Source organism: Triticum urartu, chromosome 2A, assembly GCF_056163025.1.
Source record: "Triticum urartu cultivar PI428250 chromosome 2A, HENAU_Tu73, whole genome shotgun sequence".
NCBI lineage: Eukaryota > Viridiplantae > Streptophyta > Magnoliopsida > Poales > Poaceae > Triticum > Triticum urartu.
Window position 1 is genome coordinate 651,019,113 of NC_141874.1, and position 15,923 is coordinate 651,035,035.

At 45.9% G+C, this 15,923-nt stretch overlaps 2 protein-coding genes across 2 annotated transcripts; both read left to right on the top strand.

The window, feature by feature from the left end:
• The first annotated feature begins 2,848 nt into the window (after positions 1-2,848).
• Positions 2,849-4,849, top strand: LOC125533881 (homeobox-leucine zipper protein HOX17). The gene is made up of 4 exons (XM_048697209.2): positions 2,849-3,071; positions 3,162-3,367; positions 3,515-3,594; positions 3,703-4,849. The coding sequence occupies exons 1-4, from the start codon at positions 2,975-2,977 to the stop codon at positions 4,007-4,009; spliced, it is 690 nt and encodes a 229-aa protein (XP_048553166.2). The 5' UTR covers positions 2,849-2,974; the 3' UTR covers positions 4,010-4,849.
• An 8,778-nt stretch (positions 4,850-13,627) lies between these two features.
• Positions 13,628-15,561, top strand: LOC125533882 (uncharacterized). The gene has a single exon (XM_048697212.2). The coding sequence runs from the start codon at positions 13,765-13,767 to the stop codon at positions 15,268-15,270; it is 1,506 nt and encodes a 501-aa protein (XP_048553169.2). The 5' UTR covers positions 13,628-13,764; the 3' UTR covers positions 15,271-15,561.
• The last annotated feature ends 362 nt before the right edge of the window (positions 15,562-15,923 follow it).

Genomic DNA, 15,923 nt, shown 5'->3' on the forward strand with positions numbered 1-15,923 from the left:
TCTGAGACGACACCAAACGGTGGCAGTTTTAAACGAAAAATTGCCTTCTCCGATAAAAAATGTCATGCCACTCTGAAAAACCTGTCACGCTCGCAACTAAAAATGCCAACAAAATCATTTGCAAATACTGCCCCTTCCTGGCGAACGTTTGCTAGGAGAGGGCGTCCTGTTTTTGCGGGGTTGAAGTCCATGTAGAATGGTGGATCGTCTAACTTTGAGTTCTGTCCACATCGTAACACTTTCATTTAACGCGTTTGCAGCCACACCACTTTGTTCACTTTTTATCACGACACTGAATAATAAATCTTAAGAAAAAACACGAATCACAATGTAGACGCACACACTCACTCACACAGCGTCTACTGAAGATTAGGTCGGAGTTGCGGAGCTTCAAAATTGATAAAGTCACCACTGACTCCTCGTTACCAATGAAACATTGCCTCCACCGAAAGAATCATCTGTATTAATGAGACAATAAAAGGAAGAGGATTTGGAACACCTGACTGCTCCAACACCCCCCCCCCCCTCCTATATGAACATTAAATTCGGATAATATAGGGAAAATTCAACATAACCTAGGATTACGGGATATCAAACTTGGATGTCCAATCTACTCCCGTGTGAAGTTTTGTGAAAAAATGGCATATGTCGTATTCATAGTAAAAAGACAACAACAACAATACCCATGTATAGAAAAAAAATATTGGATGAATCATAGGTCGGACTGTATTTTCTTCGTCATGGATACATTTCTTGGCATATAAGTGGTGGAGCACCCAGGTGCTCCTGTGTATTTCCCACAAACAAAACGTCAAACCTAAGGTTTGATCCTTGGTGGTATAGGGACGCCTGCACTCTCCTAATCATCCAACCAATGGTTGGTTCTCGACGGTGATCTTTGGGGAAGAAAAATGCCTTGATCATTGTTTACCCTAGTAGTTTTCCTTTATGTCTTCATAATCCTCAAATAAGTTCATCCCTCTTTTCCATACCGGGGAACACGAACTTTCCTCATCGATGGATCCATAATTGCATATTTTTCTTTGAAAAACTATTTTCTACAATACTATTGTCTCTCTCTTTCTCCTCGAGGAGGCCACATCCTCTCGGACTTGTGTAGGGATGGGACATATAGATCTCCTCCTTGATCTTGGCAATGAAGTCGTCGGGCGAGCCGATCTCTTCATCATTTGCTTGTCGCCCCAACATAGAAAATGCTCCATTCGGGTCCCAAATGTTACATGCTAGGAAGTCCAATTAATATCGCGATGTCATGCTAAGGAGAAGGCTATTATAACATAGATCATTGGTTGTCACCATTGATCATGCCACCAAGGAATGGCGTACCATCATTGATCAAAGTTGTTGGTGGCGACATAGATGTAGGGATCCTATAGGGACCCTTAAAGTTACAAGAGGTGTTCTAAGAATATAACCATCAAGCATGTGTGGTCGACGAGTCACTTTGCCGGAAATGGGAAGGAAGGAGTGAGAGACAAGGGTTTTCGATAGGGAAACATAACGTTGGGCACGGACACAACTAGTTAATTACCATAGTTTTCTTGGTAACCGTGGTCGAAATATCTTCGAAACTATGCAAATGAAATTCATGTGTTTTCTAGAATTCGATAAAGAAAATTTAATTCATGCAAACTATGTCAGAATTCGCTAATGCTACACCTACGTAAGGATTCCTAGCGTAATTAACGTAACTGATTAGATGGCACATTTTGATTATAGGAAATAAGTGAAGGGGCCCCACCCCCGGTTGAAATCAGGGGGGGGGGGGGGCGAAGAGATGAGTTAAGGCATGTTACGTAACTTCACGTAGCTCGTATGTAGATCTAGCATTTTTGGTCAAAATTAGTACTCTGCCCCTGATGAGTAAATACTGAGCAATATTCATCTCTAACGGGAGTGAGGGCATAATAACCGGTTATTAAATAACTTATGGTATTCTGCCCCTGGTGAGAGCTATAGGATGGTCCAGACGGAGGATTAATGTGGCTCTATCGGTGAGAGGTAAATTAGGGTACAATACTAAGACAAACATACATATATATTTGGACGTAATGCTATGTAGTAGTAACCAAGAATGGGAGGACCTATGTAGATGTAGGGATATGATCAGGAAACCAATTTCAGGAAAAATTCCTCCAAATTCAAGAAACAAGCCAATATTACTAACCGGTGGAGAGGTGCTAAGTGTCTAAAATTCAAACGCATGCTAGAATTTGAGTTGGCAGAATTTTTTTTAAATATCAATATTCACGTGATTCCGATGAATTGTGAATAAACTTTTGGAACCGTTGTTAAGAGTGCACATAAACCGGTAAATGCTAGTAGTGCTGTGCACTCCAAAAGGGTGCTATATATGGGAACAAATTTCTTCCTTTTCCCCTTTCTTGCTATAATATACATGATACTGGTCCAACTAAAAAAAAATACTACACTGGTGGTGACTGGTCCAACAGATGGGTTGAGATAATTATACGCGCGATTATTCTATTTTGCACGTACGATACGATCATATAGTTGCCCACAGAGACCATAAGTCAAAAGGTGGTGGTTTGCTAGATATATACTCCACTCCATTCGGTGGACAAAAACATTTGTCAAAGCGGAAATGCCCACCGTTTTTTTTTCTCTCTATCTTCTAAAAGAAAAATCCTGGTTTGAGTGGAGAATAGCTGAAGTTAGCTAACCTAGCAATTTCGATCGAGCCTTTAGCGGTGGGGGGTTATGATTGCACCAATTAAGGAGCCAGCCCCCACAAGTTAATCATTGCTGTCCCAGAAACTGTGTGTGAGATCCAACATTCCTTCCCCGTCTCTTTAAAACCCTCACTCTCCCCCACTTCTTTATCACTTCCGAGTTCCAACCCCAGCTGCAAACTCCTCACACACGCGCGCTCGGGTAGAGGTTGGGAGAGAGAGAGAGACGAAGGGGAGAGAGATCGAGGTCAGGGAGATCGATGATGGAGAGGGCCGAGGACTTAGGGCTCAGCCTCAGTCTCAGCTCGTCGCTTGCTCCTCGCACCCACCATGTCGCCATGCTGCTCCACGCTCCAGGTAAATGTTACTACTAGTGTTTACTGCTTCAAAACCGGCGAGACTATAGATCATATCTGATACTATATGATGTGGGCAATTCTTGATTAGAGAGGAGATTCCTGGAGATGCCACTGCTTCCTGCGAAGCGGGTCTGCGAGGTCTCTGCGGACGAGGAGCGCTCCGGCCAGCGTGGCGGCAGCGACGACGAGGACGGCGGCTGCGGCATGGATGGCTCCCGCAAGAAGCTCCGGTTGTCCAAGGACCAGTCCGCCGTGCTCGAGGACAGCTTCCGGGAGCACCCCACTCTGAACCCGGTAATTAGCCTTTTCATGGGAGTCTCTTTAACTTATTTCCATGAAACATGCATCCCCAGCATCATGTTCATGCAGTTCTTAGTACTGTCTAGTATCTACTCTACAATCGCTTTCTAAACCCTGCGTGCTGCTATGTACTACGTGCAGAGGCAGAAGGCAGCCTTGGCGCAGCAGCTGGGCCTGCGGTCGCGGCAGGTGGAGGTGTGGTTCCAGAACAGACGCGCAAGGTACGTATTAGCACATGCAATAGTATCGTGTAGATTTTACTTAAGCTCTATGGTGATCAGAACGAGTTCTCAGTCTGTGTGATTTTGTCTCTGCTTCTTCTAATCTAGGACGAAGCTGAAGCAGACGGAGGTGGACTGCGAGTTCCTGAAGCGATGCTGCGAGACGCTGACGGAGGAGAACCGGCGGCTGCAGAAGGAGGTGCAGGAGCTCCGCGCGCTCAAGCTCGTCTCCCCGCACCACTACATGCACATGTCCCCGCCCACCACCCTCACCATGTGCCCCTCCTGCGAGCGCGTCTCCAACAACAACAACAACAACAACAACAACAACAACTCCACCACCGCCGACCGCCGCAACGGTGTCGAGGGCACCATCTGCCACCGACCCATCGCCGTCCGGCCGCAGCAGTCATGAATCATGATCGACCGCTCGACAACCTAGTAGCCACTAGTCAGTCTACTTACTAGACAGTAGGCAGTACACCGTATCAAAACCAGCAGTTTCGCACATTTATTCGCGCAAAACTGTTGCCCTCGCTCGATCGTTCTGAATTTTTTCTTTGTCAGGAAGGAACACGAGTATTAATGCGTCACAAGTGCAGTAGAAGAGCATGCTGTAGCTTAGGGAATATTTAGAGCTGGTCCTAGAGAAAGCTGGATATGGTGGGATACGGGTGTAGGGAAGGTGGGGTGCAAGGGGATGGCACGGCGGTTTGTCCTGTCGCTTGGCTGATGATGACGGCGATGATGAGAGGTCAGTTCAGTTCGTTTCCTGGACAGCCGTGTCCCTCAAGCTTAATTCCAGCGATTGATTAACGCGTGTGTGTGCTTCCGGCCGGTCTACTTAGCTTAATTTAGGCGATTAGTGTCTCCAGAAAGCATGCGTATATCTTTTAATCTATGCAAAGTGTTGTCCCATAGTCCTTTTTGCTCACGTATGTACCTAATTTAAAGTGGTTCGGTTATCCGCTTATCATTTGGGTTTGGATATAGACAACTAAACACGGACGGCCACCGACTACTCGATCGTGTGGACTGGGCAATCAAACTGCCACACGGACGCAACTGATCCGGGATCATTAATACTATTCATGGATGACTAGATGTGCATGTCAGCTCAGATCCACGCTGATGGAAATGGCACCTTACTTGTTCCAGGTGGTGTTCGTTTCACGTTGCTCTCAGGGCCACGACGCCATAAAAACCTACAGAAACTAAATAATTTTCTAGTAGGATGAGTATATCTTCCGAAGTTTCTGCCGAAAAATCATGATCTTCGACGACACTTCGTATGCATGATAAACTAACTATACTTTTCATGCCATCTCCATCTTCTAGTAGCCAGTAGCATCAGTCGGTGTCATCTCCCTTGGGTAATTTTCGCCACTTTATTCTTCCCATGTGTCCAACTGGACCGGAAGTGCCGACAGAACCACTCGAACATAGGCGGGCTTGTCTCCAAAAACCTCCAAAAACGAATGAATATTCTGCACATGCCCAAACAATGTAGTTTCTCCTTCCTTTCCATGGGCATCGTCAGCGCCCACTTGAGTTGGTGCATGCTGCCGCATATGGCCTGAGGGCTGAGGCTCTCAGCAGGTTCCATCCAGGTTTGCAGTGCACCACCTGCAGGAATGTGCAGACGTGTGTGAGCAGGGTAGCCATAGATATATAGGTGATGATCAAGATCAACCAGGGACAGTCTTTGGCCGCCCACCCGTAACTTCTGGAGCGAAAGCTGGGGGGTTCCTCCGTGGTGCGTGTTAAGCTAGCTAGCGTACTTGTAGTAAGTAATCTTAATCCCTGCCTGGTGTTGCCACTCATTGGCTCCGCTCCGCCTTCTAGGAGATTGGCTAGCACAATGATTTGCATGTGAGAATGTCTTCACGTGGTTGGTCGTGCTGTGTACCTGCTGGATGGAACCCCCCAAATATATCACCCAGTGATCAAACACCAACTGAATGGGACCTTAGGTCTTAGATGTTAGGTTTGGCTGCGATGTCTGTTTGATATTAGGTCCAGGCTATCTGCGCCCCTTCATCAACTGGATAGGTGTAGCGACAGTTTATTGCTTAGACGGCGGCTTTAGTCTTACTATTGTATTACTTTGTAAGATCTTGTAAAAATAATTAATAAAGTGGCCGTATGTATCGCCCAGATGCAGAGGCCGGGGGTCATCCTCTTTTTCTAAAAAAAAAAAACACCAACTGAATGCTATTTCGCGAAAAATGTAAAGCACCAACTGAAAGCTGTATGAAGGTCTGTTGTGCCATTGTGGCGCTGGGAGAAGAGGCTATATGAACTTATACCTATCGTTTGGCAAAACTTAGCAACTAACATCGCGTGTTAGCAGCTCAAATTGGCTAATTTAGTTATATACCTCTGTAACTTTTTATAAGTTCTTAGAGTCTATGACGGTGTCAAAAAAGGTCTTACATTTGAGTCACAGAGGGAGTGGTAGAAATGTTATAGTTTAGATATCAGAGCTGGTTACCTTAAATTATGGCAGTGTCAATACTTACCCAACTTAGAATTTGTTTCCTCTTTTTATTCCCACACAATTATGCCTTATTCCATCATTGATTTTTTTTTTTTAAATCGGCTATCCACACATAAGATCAGTGTGGCGGCTTACTCAGTTTCCCACTACTGGAAAAACAACATTCCCTGATTGGTTATCACACTGCAGATAGGCCTAGCGTGGCGGCTCGGCATCCATCAATGGAGACTAGCAGTTGGATCCGACCAGTGACATGCCTAGACTACTTTTTTTTTGTTTCTGAGAAAAACATGCCTATCCTCGCAAGAGAAAATGAGAGAGAAAAACATGCCTAGACTATTTTTTTAGACAAACATGCTAGACTACTGACATACCTTGTTTTCTTCCGTGTCTTGATGGGTAATCAGTCACTAGCGTTTTTGGGCCTAACCGTTCTAGCCCATGAAGCCCAGACAAAACCCATGTGCACCACTTTAGGCCTTGTTCGGTAGCTATCCTTTTTTCGAAAAAGATCACATCTATTATATAGATTCGCCGGAAGTACAAAGCACCTCAAACATAATAAAAATTACATCGAGATCCATGGACCACCGAAGGACCGTTGCCGCCATCAGAACGAGCCGCCGACACGCCGTTGTCGACGCTCCCATACCGGAGCCGGCCTAACCTTGTCGATAACAGTCAGGAAGTTCTCCGTGCACGTGCCCTTGAGGACCAGTGCCCTGGAGCCGCAATCGTCGCAGTTGAATCCTTGAATAGATGAGAAGAACCTGACATCAAATATCGCTGTTGCGTACGCAGGACGAGAAATCCTAACCTCGCCGCCCCGAAGAGTTGGCAGGAATCTACGCTAGAGCTCCGTCTAATTCGTCCCAATGGACAAACTGGAAGAGGATCAAAGCCCAGAAGACTGACTCGAAGAAGAAGAATCCATCCAAATGTCGCCTCTGCAAGAACTAAAACCCTACCTATCTACTAGCCGCAGCGAAAACACCAAGAATTCCCTCCCCGCCATCGGCCGCCGGAGCAGCAAGCGGAGAGGAGGAGAATCTACGGGTTCGCCGACGGAGATCGAGGGGAGGAAGGCTTTCTCTAGTTGCCTTGCGAGAGGGGAAAGAAAATGGGACTATTCGGTAGCTCTTCAGCTGTCATCTCCTCCAACTCCACGGTTTGAGTCAGGCCGAATGGGCTAAATCTGAGGAGTTAAGAAAGAGTAGCTTGATATGTCAAAAAATAGAGAATGAGAAACTTGACGCCCGCGCAGTGCAGTTTTGAAGGAGTTCGGGAAGCTGGCCATTTGGATCTTCCTGAAATCAAAGGAGTTAAAGTTGGACGAAATAATGGGAAGATTGCCACCGCCAAGTGAATTATGTCCACGTACCTATTTGAGCGGACGAACCACTCCCCACGACTCATCCCCTTCTACTCCCATCCCACACAACCCTACATCGCTGCCCTCGCCCTTCCGACTCGTGTATGACATAGCCAGCAGCCACGACATGGTCAACCACCGGAGCTCGTCCCCAAAATCCATCCTTGACCATCATAGTTTAAGAAACCAGACCGGTGAGCCTAACGGTTTAGGATTTCACTAGTCGGACTGCCGATTCGCAGTTTGATCGTTGGTTCGGTATGTGTAAAATATAATATATTTTTGGAAAACATTTGAAAGCATCCAGATGATTTCTCCATAAATTAAGTCGTGTTTCCTACTCTTCACTTGACTAGGGAAAAGAACTCCTGGTGTATCTATCTCATACACAAGTGGTACCCCTATTTAAGATAAGGGGACCTGCTCCTCATAAACTTGACCAATGTTCAAATCAGCTGGTGTTGGAGCATCGCTTCTCATAACTATAATATTAACCACATTCTTGCCTATACTAGTTATGTCATCCAGCATTTCATCCACCTTGTCATCATCAGTTAATTCTTCCATTCCCGACACCTCAACACCTGGATCTCTGACATAATACATAAAATCTCTCGAACTATTGCCTCCTAACTCTATTAGTGCAATCAAATTCAAGTATGTTATGTCTGGTAAGCTATTCCCTGAACATGTGTCGCAGTTTGTTGGTGTCAATCTCAATTGGCTAGTACAGTCGCACGTGAAAACATACCCGGTGCACCACATGCCAAAAAACTCTCATGAAATCACCAAAAAAATCTATAACATTTCATGGATAATAGACATAACATGGATATATCATACCAAAAAATTGCAAATTCAATTTGGATCCACATATAGAGAAACAAAAGGAGACAAATAATTCTATGAATCGTTCCGTTTTGGATTGGGCTGTGAATTTGGTTATTAGCACTACCACCACCGAATTTGTTAAAAAAATCTTGAGGTATATTCTGAATCGAGGTTTGAAATTTCATGGGATAGTAGATATGTACTGCACCCATATAACAAAAAAAAATAGAACATTTCATAACTTCATATTAGATTATCAGCTTTGTGCATACCATTTCATAACAAAAAGGATATGCTTGGGCATACCTTTTGCACCATAAGCTTGGGTGTGTTCATTCTCAACTGCAAATTAGATTATTAGCTTGGTTAATCGTAATTTTATTGATGAGTGTTCCCAGTGTTCTAACTTACTAGGGCTGGTTATGACTTGTGACCTCTCTCCAAAAGAATATCTTCCTTTAAGTGCTCCAAAAGAATATGTTGATTCTGAATATGTATCCAAAACCTTAAGATCCTCTGCGAGAGCTATATCTCGCCTTAAGCAAGACAGAAGGAGCTCTCGCTGAAGGGTGTGAGAATATGGGCCAGCCTATTAGCGTAGGTTCAATCGCTTCGCTCGCAACCACTCGCCGTAGGTTCGCTCACTATACATTTTTTTAGTTTTTTCTTTTTGTTTTCTTTTGATTTTTGGTTCTTTTTGTTTTTTCATCTATTTTTATTCTCCTTTTCCTTTGTTATAACTTCAGTTTTCACCGGTTTTCTTTGTTTCTTTCTCAGGTTTCGTAAACTTTTGTTTTCTTTCCTTTTTTTTGTTTTTCTATGGTTTTCTTCGTTTATTTCCCCTTTTTGGTTTCTTTGTTTCTTTCCTGTTTATTTATTTATTTGGTTTTCTTTATTTCTTTCTTGGTTTTATTGGCCTTTACTTTTGCTTTTATTGTTCGGTTTAGTTTATATCTTTCTCATTTTCATCGGTTTTCTTTGTTTCCTCTCAGGTTTCACTGTTATTTCTGTACACATATTTGGTATGTATCTAATAGTATATTTTTAATACATATTGAATATATTAAAATGCTTGATTAAAATTTTCAAATACTAGATTAATACTTTCTGAATACATGATCAACATTTTTCTGCACACATTTAACATTTTTTAAATGCTTGATTCACATTTTTCAAATACAAGTTTAATAGTTTTTTTATTGCATGGTCAACATTTTTTCTATATACATTTAACATTTTTCAAAAACTAGTTTATCATTTTTCTTAAAATGGTCAACATTTTTCCTATACACATTTAACATTTTAAAATACAAGTTTAACGTTCTTTGAATACATGGTCAACATTTTTTCGCTACAGATTTAATAATTTTCAAATACAAGTTTAACATTTTTTGAATACATGGTCAACTATTTTTCTATACACATTTCCCATTTTTCAAATGCAAGTTTGAATTATTTTTTTATATGTGGTCAATAAAATTCTATGCAGATTTAAAAAATTTAGAATACATAATAAAAAAAATTCAAATACTTGCTTAACATTTTCTCAAAAGCCTAATTAGCATATTTTTAATACATGGTCAACGTTTTTTCTATACACATTTAACATTTTTCGAACTGTTATTCAACATTTCTTAAAATGTTTGGATTAACATTGTTTCAGTACATGGCCAACATTTTTTCTATACACATTTCACGTTGTATGTTTTTGTATACATGATAAACATTTTTATACACATTTAACATATTTTAAAATGATTTATGTAAAGTACTTTTGTAATATAAAATATCTGTAAATATATATAAAGTAAAAGAAATAAAAGTAAAAAAATGAGAATATAGCATGTAGCCTTTGGTCAGCGGTGCGATTGGCCGACCCAAATGGAGCTTACCTTCAGCGAGACTTCCTCTCGTCTCTCTGTAGTAGGCGAGATATATCAGCGCCCAAGATCAAGAGCAACTAATTGACGAGCACTCCTTCGGGAGCCTGACAACGATCACTTATGGGTGGGCTGAGAGCGCGCCACTTGGCGCGCTTTCAGCCGCCGCCGCATGTTGCGCTCTGGGTACTTCCTTCAGATTTTATTTTTTTTGCACGCGTTTTTGGCTTTTTAAACTATTATTATTATTATTATTATTATTATTATTATTGTTGTTGTTGTTGTTGTTGTTGTTGTTGTTGTTGTTGTTGAGTTGTTGATTTCCATCGGTCTTTCTTAGCTTTTGGACCAAAAAAAATTACACAAAAAACGTGTTTTCCTTTTTTCCTTTTGCTTCCGCGAGAGACACAGTTTGCTTCCGTGAAAGGCACGATCTTGTTTTTGTGAGAGGCAGAGCCATGCCTCTCGGAAATGGAAAAAAATACATTTTTTTGTTTCTTCTGTGAGAGGTATGGTTTTGCTTCCGCGAGAGGCACGGGCGTGCCTCTCGGAAACAAAAAAAAACACGTTCTTTTTTTTCTTCTGCGAGAGGCATGGTTTTGTTTTCGTGAGAGGCACGATTTTGCTTTCGCGAGAGGCACGGCACTGCCTCTCGTAAATGAAAAAACACATTTTCTTTTTTTCCTTCCGCGAGAGGCACGGCCGTGCCTCTTTAAAACGGAAAAAAATGTGTTTTCTGGTTTTTTTTCCTTTCGCGAGAGATACGGTTGTGCTTTTACGATAGGCACACGCGTGCCTCTCAAAAACGAAAAAAAACGTGTTCTCTGTTTTTTTTCCTTCCACGAGAGGCATGATTTTGCTTCTGCTATATGCACGGTTATGCTTTCGCGAGAGGCACGGCCGTGCTTCTTTCGAAAAGGAAAAAAAATCTGCTCCCGTTTCGGTTTTTTCATCCCTTTATTTGTCTGGGTTTTTTTCGTGAAAAAAGGTCATCAAAACCTACCAATATGAGTTCTAGTTTTGAAAATCTCGACGCGAGAAATCCAATGTGAAAACGATTCGGATTTGGACGCACAATTTAATAGATAAAATGCATTGAATAAACGAAACTACGAAAAAAAGAAACTCCCAGGTTGCGACAAAGCGCGCCACTTGTCACAACCTGAGAGGTGGGAGTGATCTTTGCCTCAATTAGTGATTTCGCCCAAGATCCTCTAGGAATGCAGAAAATTCAAACATACCAGTTTATAGATGGGCCTTAGCTTATAGTAGTAGTCGATACATATTTTTCCAAAAAAAACAATATTTGAGAGAAAGGGCTTAGGCCCTGTTTGTTTACAGGGACTAGACTAGAAAAAATCCTTTTTAGTCCCTATATAACCAAATAGGGGGATTTTTTTCTTAAAGAACTAGAAAAAAAATTTACTGGAGAGTGTTGACTAAAAAAAGTCTAGTTCCTTGTAACCAAACACCCCAAAAGTATGGCCGATAGATTTCCCAACCCATGGCCCACATTACTCTGCGCAACTCTTGATCACTTCTATGTCCTTCTCTGTGTGTGCGCGCGCTTTGCATAAGTGGATTGTTTTAAATTATGCTGACAAAAATGCCCAATATTTTATACTGCAAACTTGCAAATCCATGTCACTATCAAAATAAGGGCATCTTCAAAGGCGACCACCAAGTTTTCTCCCGACGGACAAGGAGAACTAGTCCGTGGACACGGATGCGGAAGGCCGCCATTCGACCATAGCCGCATACATTTCAAACAATTTTACAACAAATTGGATGAAATTCATGCAAACACGGCTGGATTTCATATAAACAGATCGAAAATGTTTATGTTTTGAACATATTTTAACTAAAAAGGTAAAACTATGTGCATGTATGATCGCGCGGAACTCCACTCCGATGATACGGATACACTACACTAGTCTATGGCCGGCCGCCACAGATCCCTTTGACTTCTCCATGTCCGGCAGCCCGCTCACCGGACTACCCGGAGCCCCGGAGGTCTATTCTTCCCCTATCTTCCCTATGTCCGCCTGCGCTGCTCATCGGAGTGGCAAGATGGTGCTTCAGCCGGAGAGGAAAGGGGGCTCCTCCACTTCCGTGGAGCCAGGTGGGGGCCAAGGATGGTCTAAGATAAAAAAACCGGACATGTCACCGGTTGTACAAGCCAGCTACATGCCGGTGGTGGCATTCCTGAGACCCAAGCGGCGGCGGCTTCTCATGTTCTACTTTCCCTCGATTTCGGCGGCGAAAGCGGACGCGCTGGCCAGCGACTCTTTGATCTCCGCGTAGCCGGCTTCTTTCTCTGGAGGCAGGGCGCGGTTACACGCGCGTTGATGATGGATGGCGTGGTTGCAGGCACGGGAAGCGCGGCGTCATCCATGACAGCGATGATACCCGTGCCGCCGTGCCCACCACCCTCCCCCTCCCTCCCTCCCTTGCGGACCTGGAGCACCTCGCCACTCCTCCCTGAGCGGACTTGGAGCGGCGACGTGCTAAACCACGCGCCGGCTTGAGGCGGTAACTTGCTCCATCGGTCTATGGCGAGGGAGATGGAGCAGCGAGTTGCCTCGCTCGTATCCAGCGTGCTCGGCGGGCCACCTAGCCGAGAACTCTCTTCCTGCTCGTCGGATGCCATCAAAAGGGTGGAGAAAATGGTTGAAAGAGGATATGCGGAGCGTCGGAGTTGGTGGCGCGATTCTTGCCCGGCGTCTGGCCTCCTTTAAATAGAGGGAGGACAGAAGGAGCTTTGCCCCGCGTTGCGTTTAATGTCGGCTCGCTTCATGAACGGACGTGTGGCCGGAGTAGATTTCTCGTCTTCCATGTGGGTTAAATAGAGGCATTTGCATGCAGCGAGGAAGTGTGTTTAGCCGGCGTGCAGCGGGCGGCGCCCTCGGCCGGCGCGCCACTTTAATGGACGAGGCAATGAGAGGTCGTGCCTGCCCTGAGCCGTCTTTAATGTGGAGCGTCGCGATCTATGATGACATGAATGTGGGTAGCTGGCGCTGGGCGAGAACGCGCGCGGGCGAGAAAGGAGGGGTTTGGGTTGGCCATGGCAGTCAGAAACACGCGTGGGTGGTGTCCGGACGCCCTCAAAGCCCCACGTTTGTCTCCAGTTTATGAGAGAAAGTATGTCCAGACCGAGCCACGGATCAATATAGGCCCATGTTGGATGAGTTCCGTGGTCTGGACAACGCGGCGCGCGGTTTAAGTATTGGAGATGCCCTAACATAGCACGCTCTGTTTTCTGGAGCGTACCTGAACCTAGCGACTGAACAACCCAGAAGTGGACTTGTACGTCCTTTCAGCGCCGGCTCTGCTGCAAAGTCCAAGCTTCCAAAGCAGAGGAGCTCATCAGCAAACGCGGCGCGTAGCCTAGAACCGTCCACATGACGAGACCTGCAAACCTCATCCGGTAGGAGAGCCATGGACCATATACGGCCTGGGGCTTGGGCGGCGACGGCGTCTGGCAAAGCGCCAAACGCTACGGTTCCGCCGGCCCGGACCACCGCCGGCTCCACCGCCCGCCGCCCCCCAAAGGATTACCGCGCATACGAGTCCTTTTCGATCGCCAAATGATTTTTGATCCAGCACGTTCCCGCGGTTTCCCTCCACAGTTGAACGTTGCCCTCGCCAGGATTAATACTAATCCCGTCCATTCTCTTTGGGGTTGCTTTGCCTTTGCTCCCATAAATTCTTTGCCTCCACCCCGAGTTGCTCTTGCTTCCCGACCAAGTCTGCAGCTTCCTCTCTTCTCCAGCAAGAGCGCGGATTCCATTCCGTCCGGATTTCCTTCTCGATCGCACTCACAGCCTAGCCTAATAGCCGATCAAACAAACCCGGCCGTCCGTAGCCCGAGACCCCAAGTCACGCACAAATTTTCCTCATCTTCTCCCGCAATGGCGGAGCCTGCTCCTGCTCCGGCGCAGCCAAGAACCGGCGGTGACGATGTCATTTCTGCCAGGTTGCAGCGGGCTCTGGAGCTCTTGTTCCCGTCCAACCTCGCCGGTAAGGCGGTGCTGTTCGCCGTCGTGGTGGCGCTGCTGCGGATGCTGCCCACGAGCCAGACCCCCGGGATCTGGGACCTGCCGCACATCCTCCTGCTCGGCCTCGTCATCTCCTACGGCGTCTTCGGCCAGAGGAACGCCGACGCCGATGTGGTGGCCCCGGTGGTCCCTTCTTCCAAGGTCGTCGACGACGACGAGTCCGTGGAGGCCTTCGTCTCCCAGATACTGCAAGGGCCGCTGGTCTTCGAGGGAAGCAACGGCGACGGAGGCGCCAAGGACGGCGGCGTGCAGGCGTGGAGCTCGCAGTACTACCCCGACGATGCCCTCGTCGTAGTCGCCGACACGGGCGACGCTGGCGAGAAGCCGATTCTCCTGCCGGTGAGGAAGCTCAAGCCATTGGCCGAAGAATCTGCACCGGGCAATGTAAGTGATGGCGCTACCGATGAAGAAGCAGAGTTCCTCCCCAAGGAAGAAATAGGATACGGCGGCGCGCGCGAAAAAGCCATGTCGTCGCCGTCCTCCGTCCTCGACGCCGGCTTGACCCTCTCGCCGTCCTCGCCTCCTCCCCCGCCGCCTGCGCCGCAGTTTCTTGGCAGCGCGCGTGGCCTCGGGAAGGCCAGAGCAAGAAGCTTCAACGAATATGGGGTTGGAGACATGAGCATGAGCGGACGGGCGGGTTTACGGAGCAGGTTCCGGTCAAACTCTTCCATCCAAGCAACGAGGAGGAGCACTTTGACCGGCTACGATCCTGTAGCTCCGTCCGACGATCAAGCGGCCGCAGACGATGAGGCTGACGAGATGGCCGCGGCCTCGGACAGCTCGTTCAGCAGCGACGACATGGCCAGGGACGGCGACGATGAACACGACGAGGAGGAAGACAACTACGACGAAGAGGGAGAGGGAGAGGAGGAGGGGCGGGAAGGTGACAACTCTTGCGACGAAGAGCTTTTTGAGCTGGCGACGAGGGCCGAGGCGGAGGAGGACGAGGTGGACAAGAAGGCTGACGAGTTCATAGCCAAGTTCAGGGAGCAGATTAGGATGCAGCGGGCTCAGCCGGGGCCGGGCAGAAGATGAGCCATCTCATGTGTAATGCACCGCATTTTAATGTTTTTTACTACCTCACATCAGAACGTTTTCAGTTAATGTGGCAACCATACTCGATATTCTGTCAGCCATCGTTTACTGCTCACCTTAACCCGGGCTGTGTTATCCGATGACAAGCATTGGCTATGCCCTATCCTCTTATTAACTTGCACATCGTCGAATACTACAGTCCGGAGAGGATCTGTCATCAGTTTGATGTGCTGCAGGAATCTATTGTCGAAATCAGCAGAAAGACGTACGGAGCGAGATCTGCACAAGTAAGTCATAAAACTGGTTCAAGATGAGATCTGCACAAGTAATTCATACAACTGGTTCATGGACTTACTGGTCATCTTTCATGTTTAGACGGACCCGTAACTAAATAGGTCATGATTCATGGCCGTCTCATCTTTCAGGGTAGACCGGCGGAAGTGCAAACAGACAGATTGGGCGGATTTCCATAGAGTCCATATAGACACCTGGATATGCATTGGCGAAGCTGTTTTATTACCCGTCATGTAATTTTCCCTACAGTTATTTGTTTTGTTAGGAAATACAAAATCATAGTAAAGAAAATAGATTGATACACTCTGTTTATTATTGCCAGACCTAAGCAGGTAAGAGCATCTCCAACAAAGGCGCTA

Excerpts from the sequence above, each read along its gene's own strand:
- LOC125533881 (XM_048697209.2), top strand. The coding sequence starts at position 2,975 with ATGATGGAGAGGGCCGAGGACTTAGGGCTCAGCCTCAGTCTCAGCTCG. Across the intron at positions 3,368-3,514 it reads AGCACCCCACTCTGAACCCG|AGGCAGAAGGCAGCCTTGGC; the intron begins GTAATTAGCCTT and ends TACTACGTGCAG. Across the intron at positions 3,595-3,702 it reads TTCCAGAACAGACGCGCAAG|GACGAAGCTGAAGCAGACGG; the intron begins GTACGTATTAGC and ends CTTCTAATCTAG.
- LOC125533882 (XM_048697212.2), top strand. The coding sequence starts at position 13,765 with ATGATTTTTGATCCAGCACGTTCCCGCGGTTTCCCTCCACAGTTGAAC.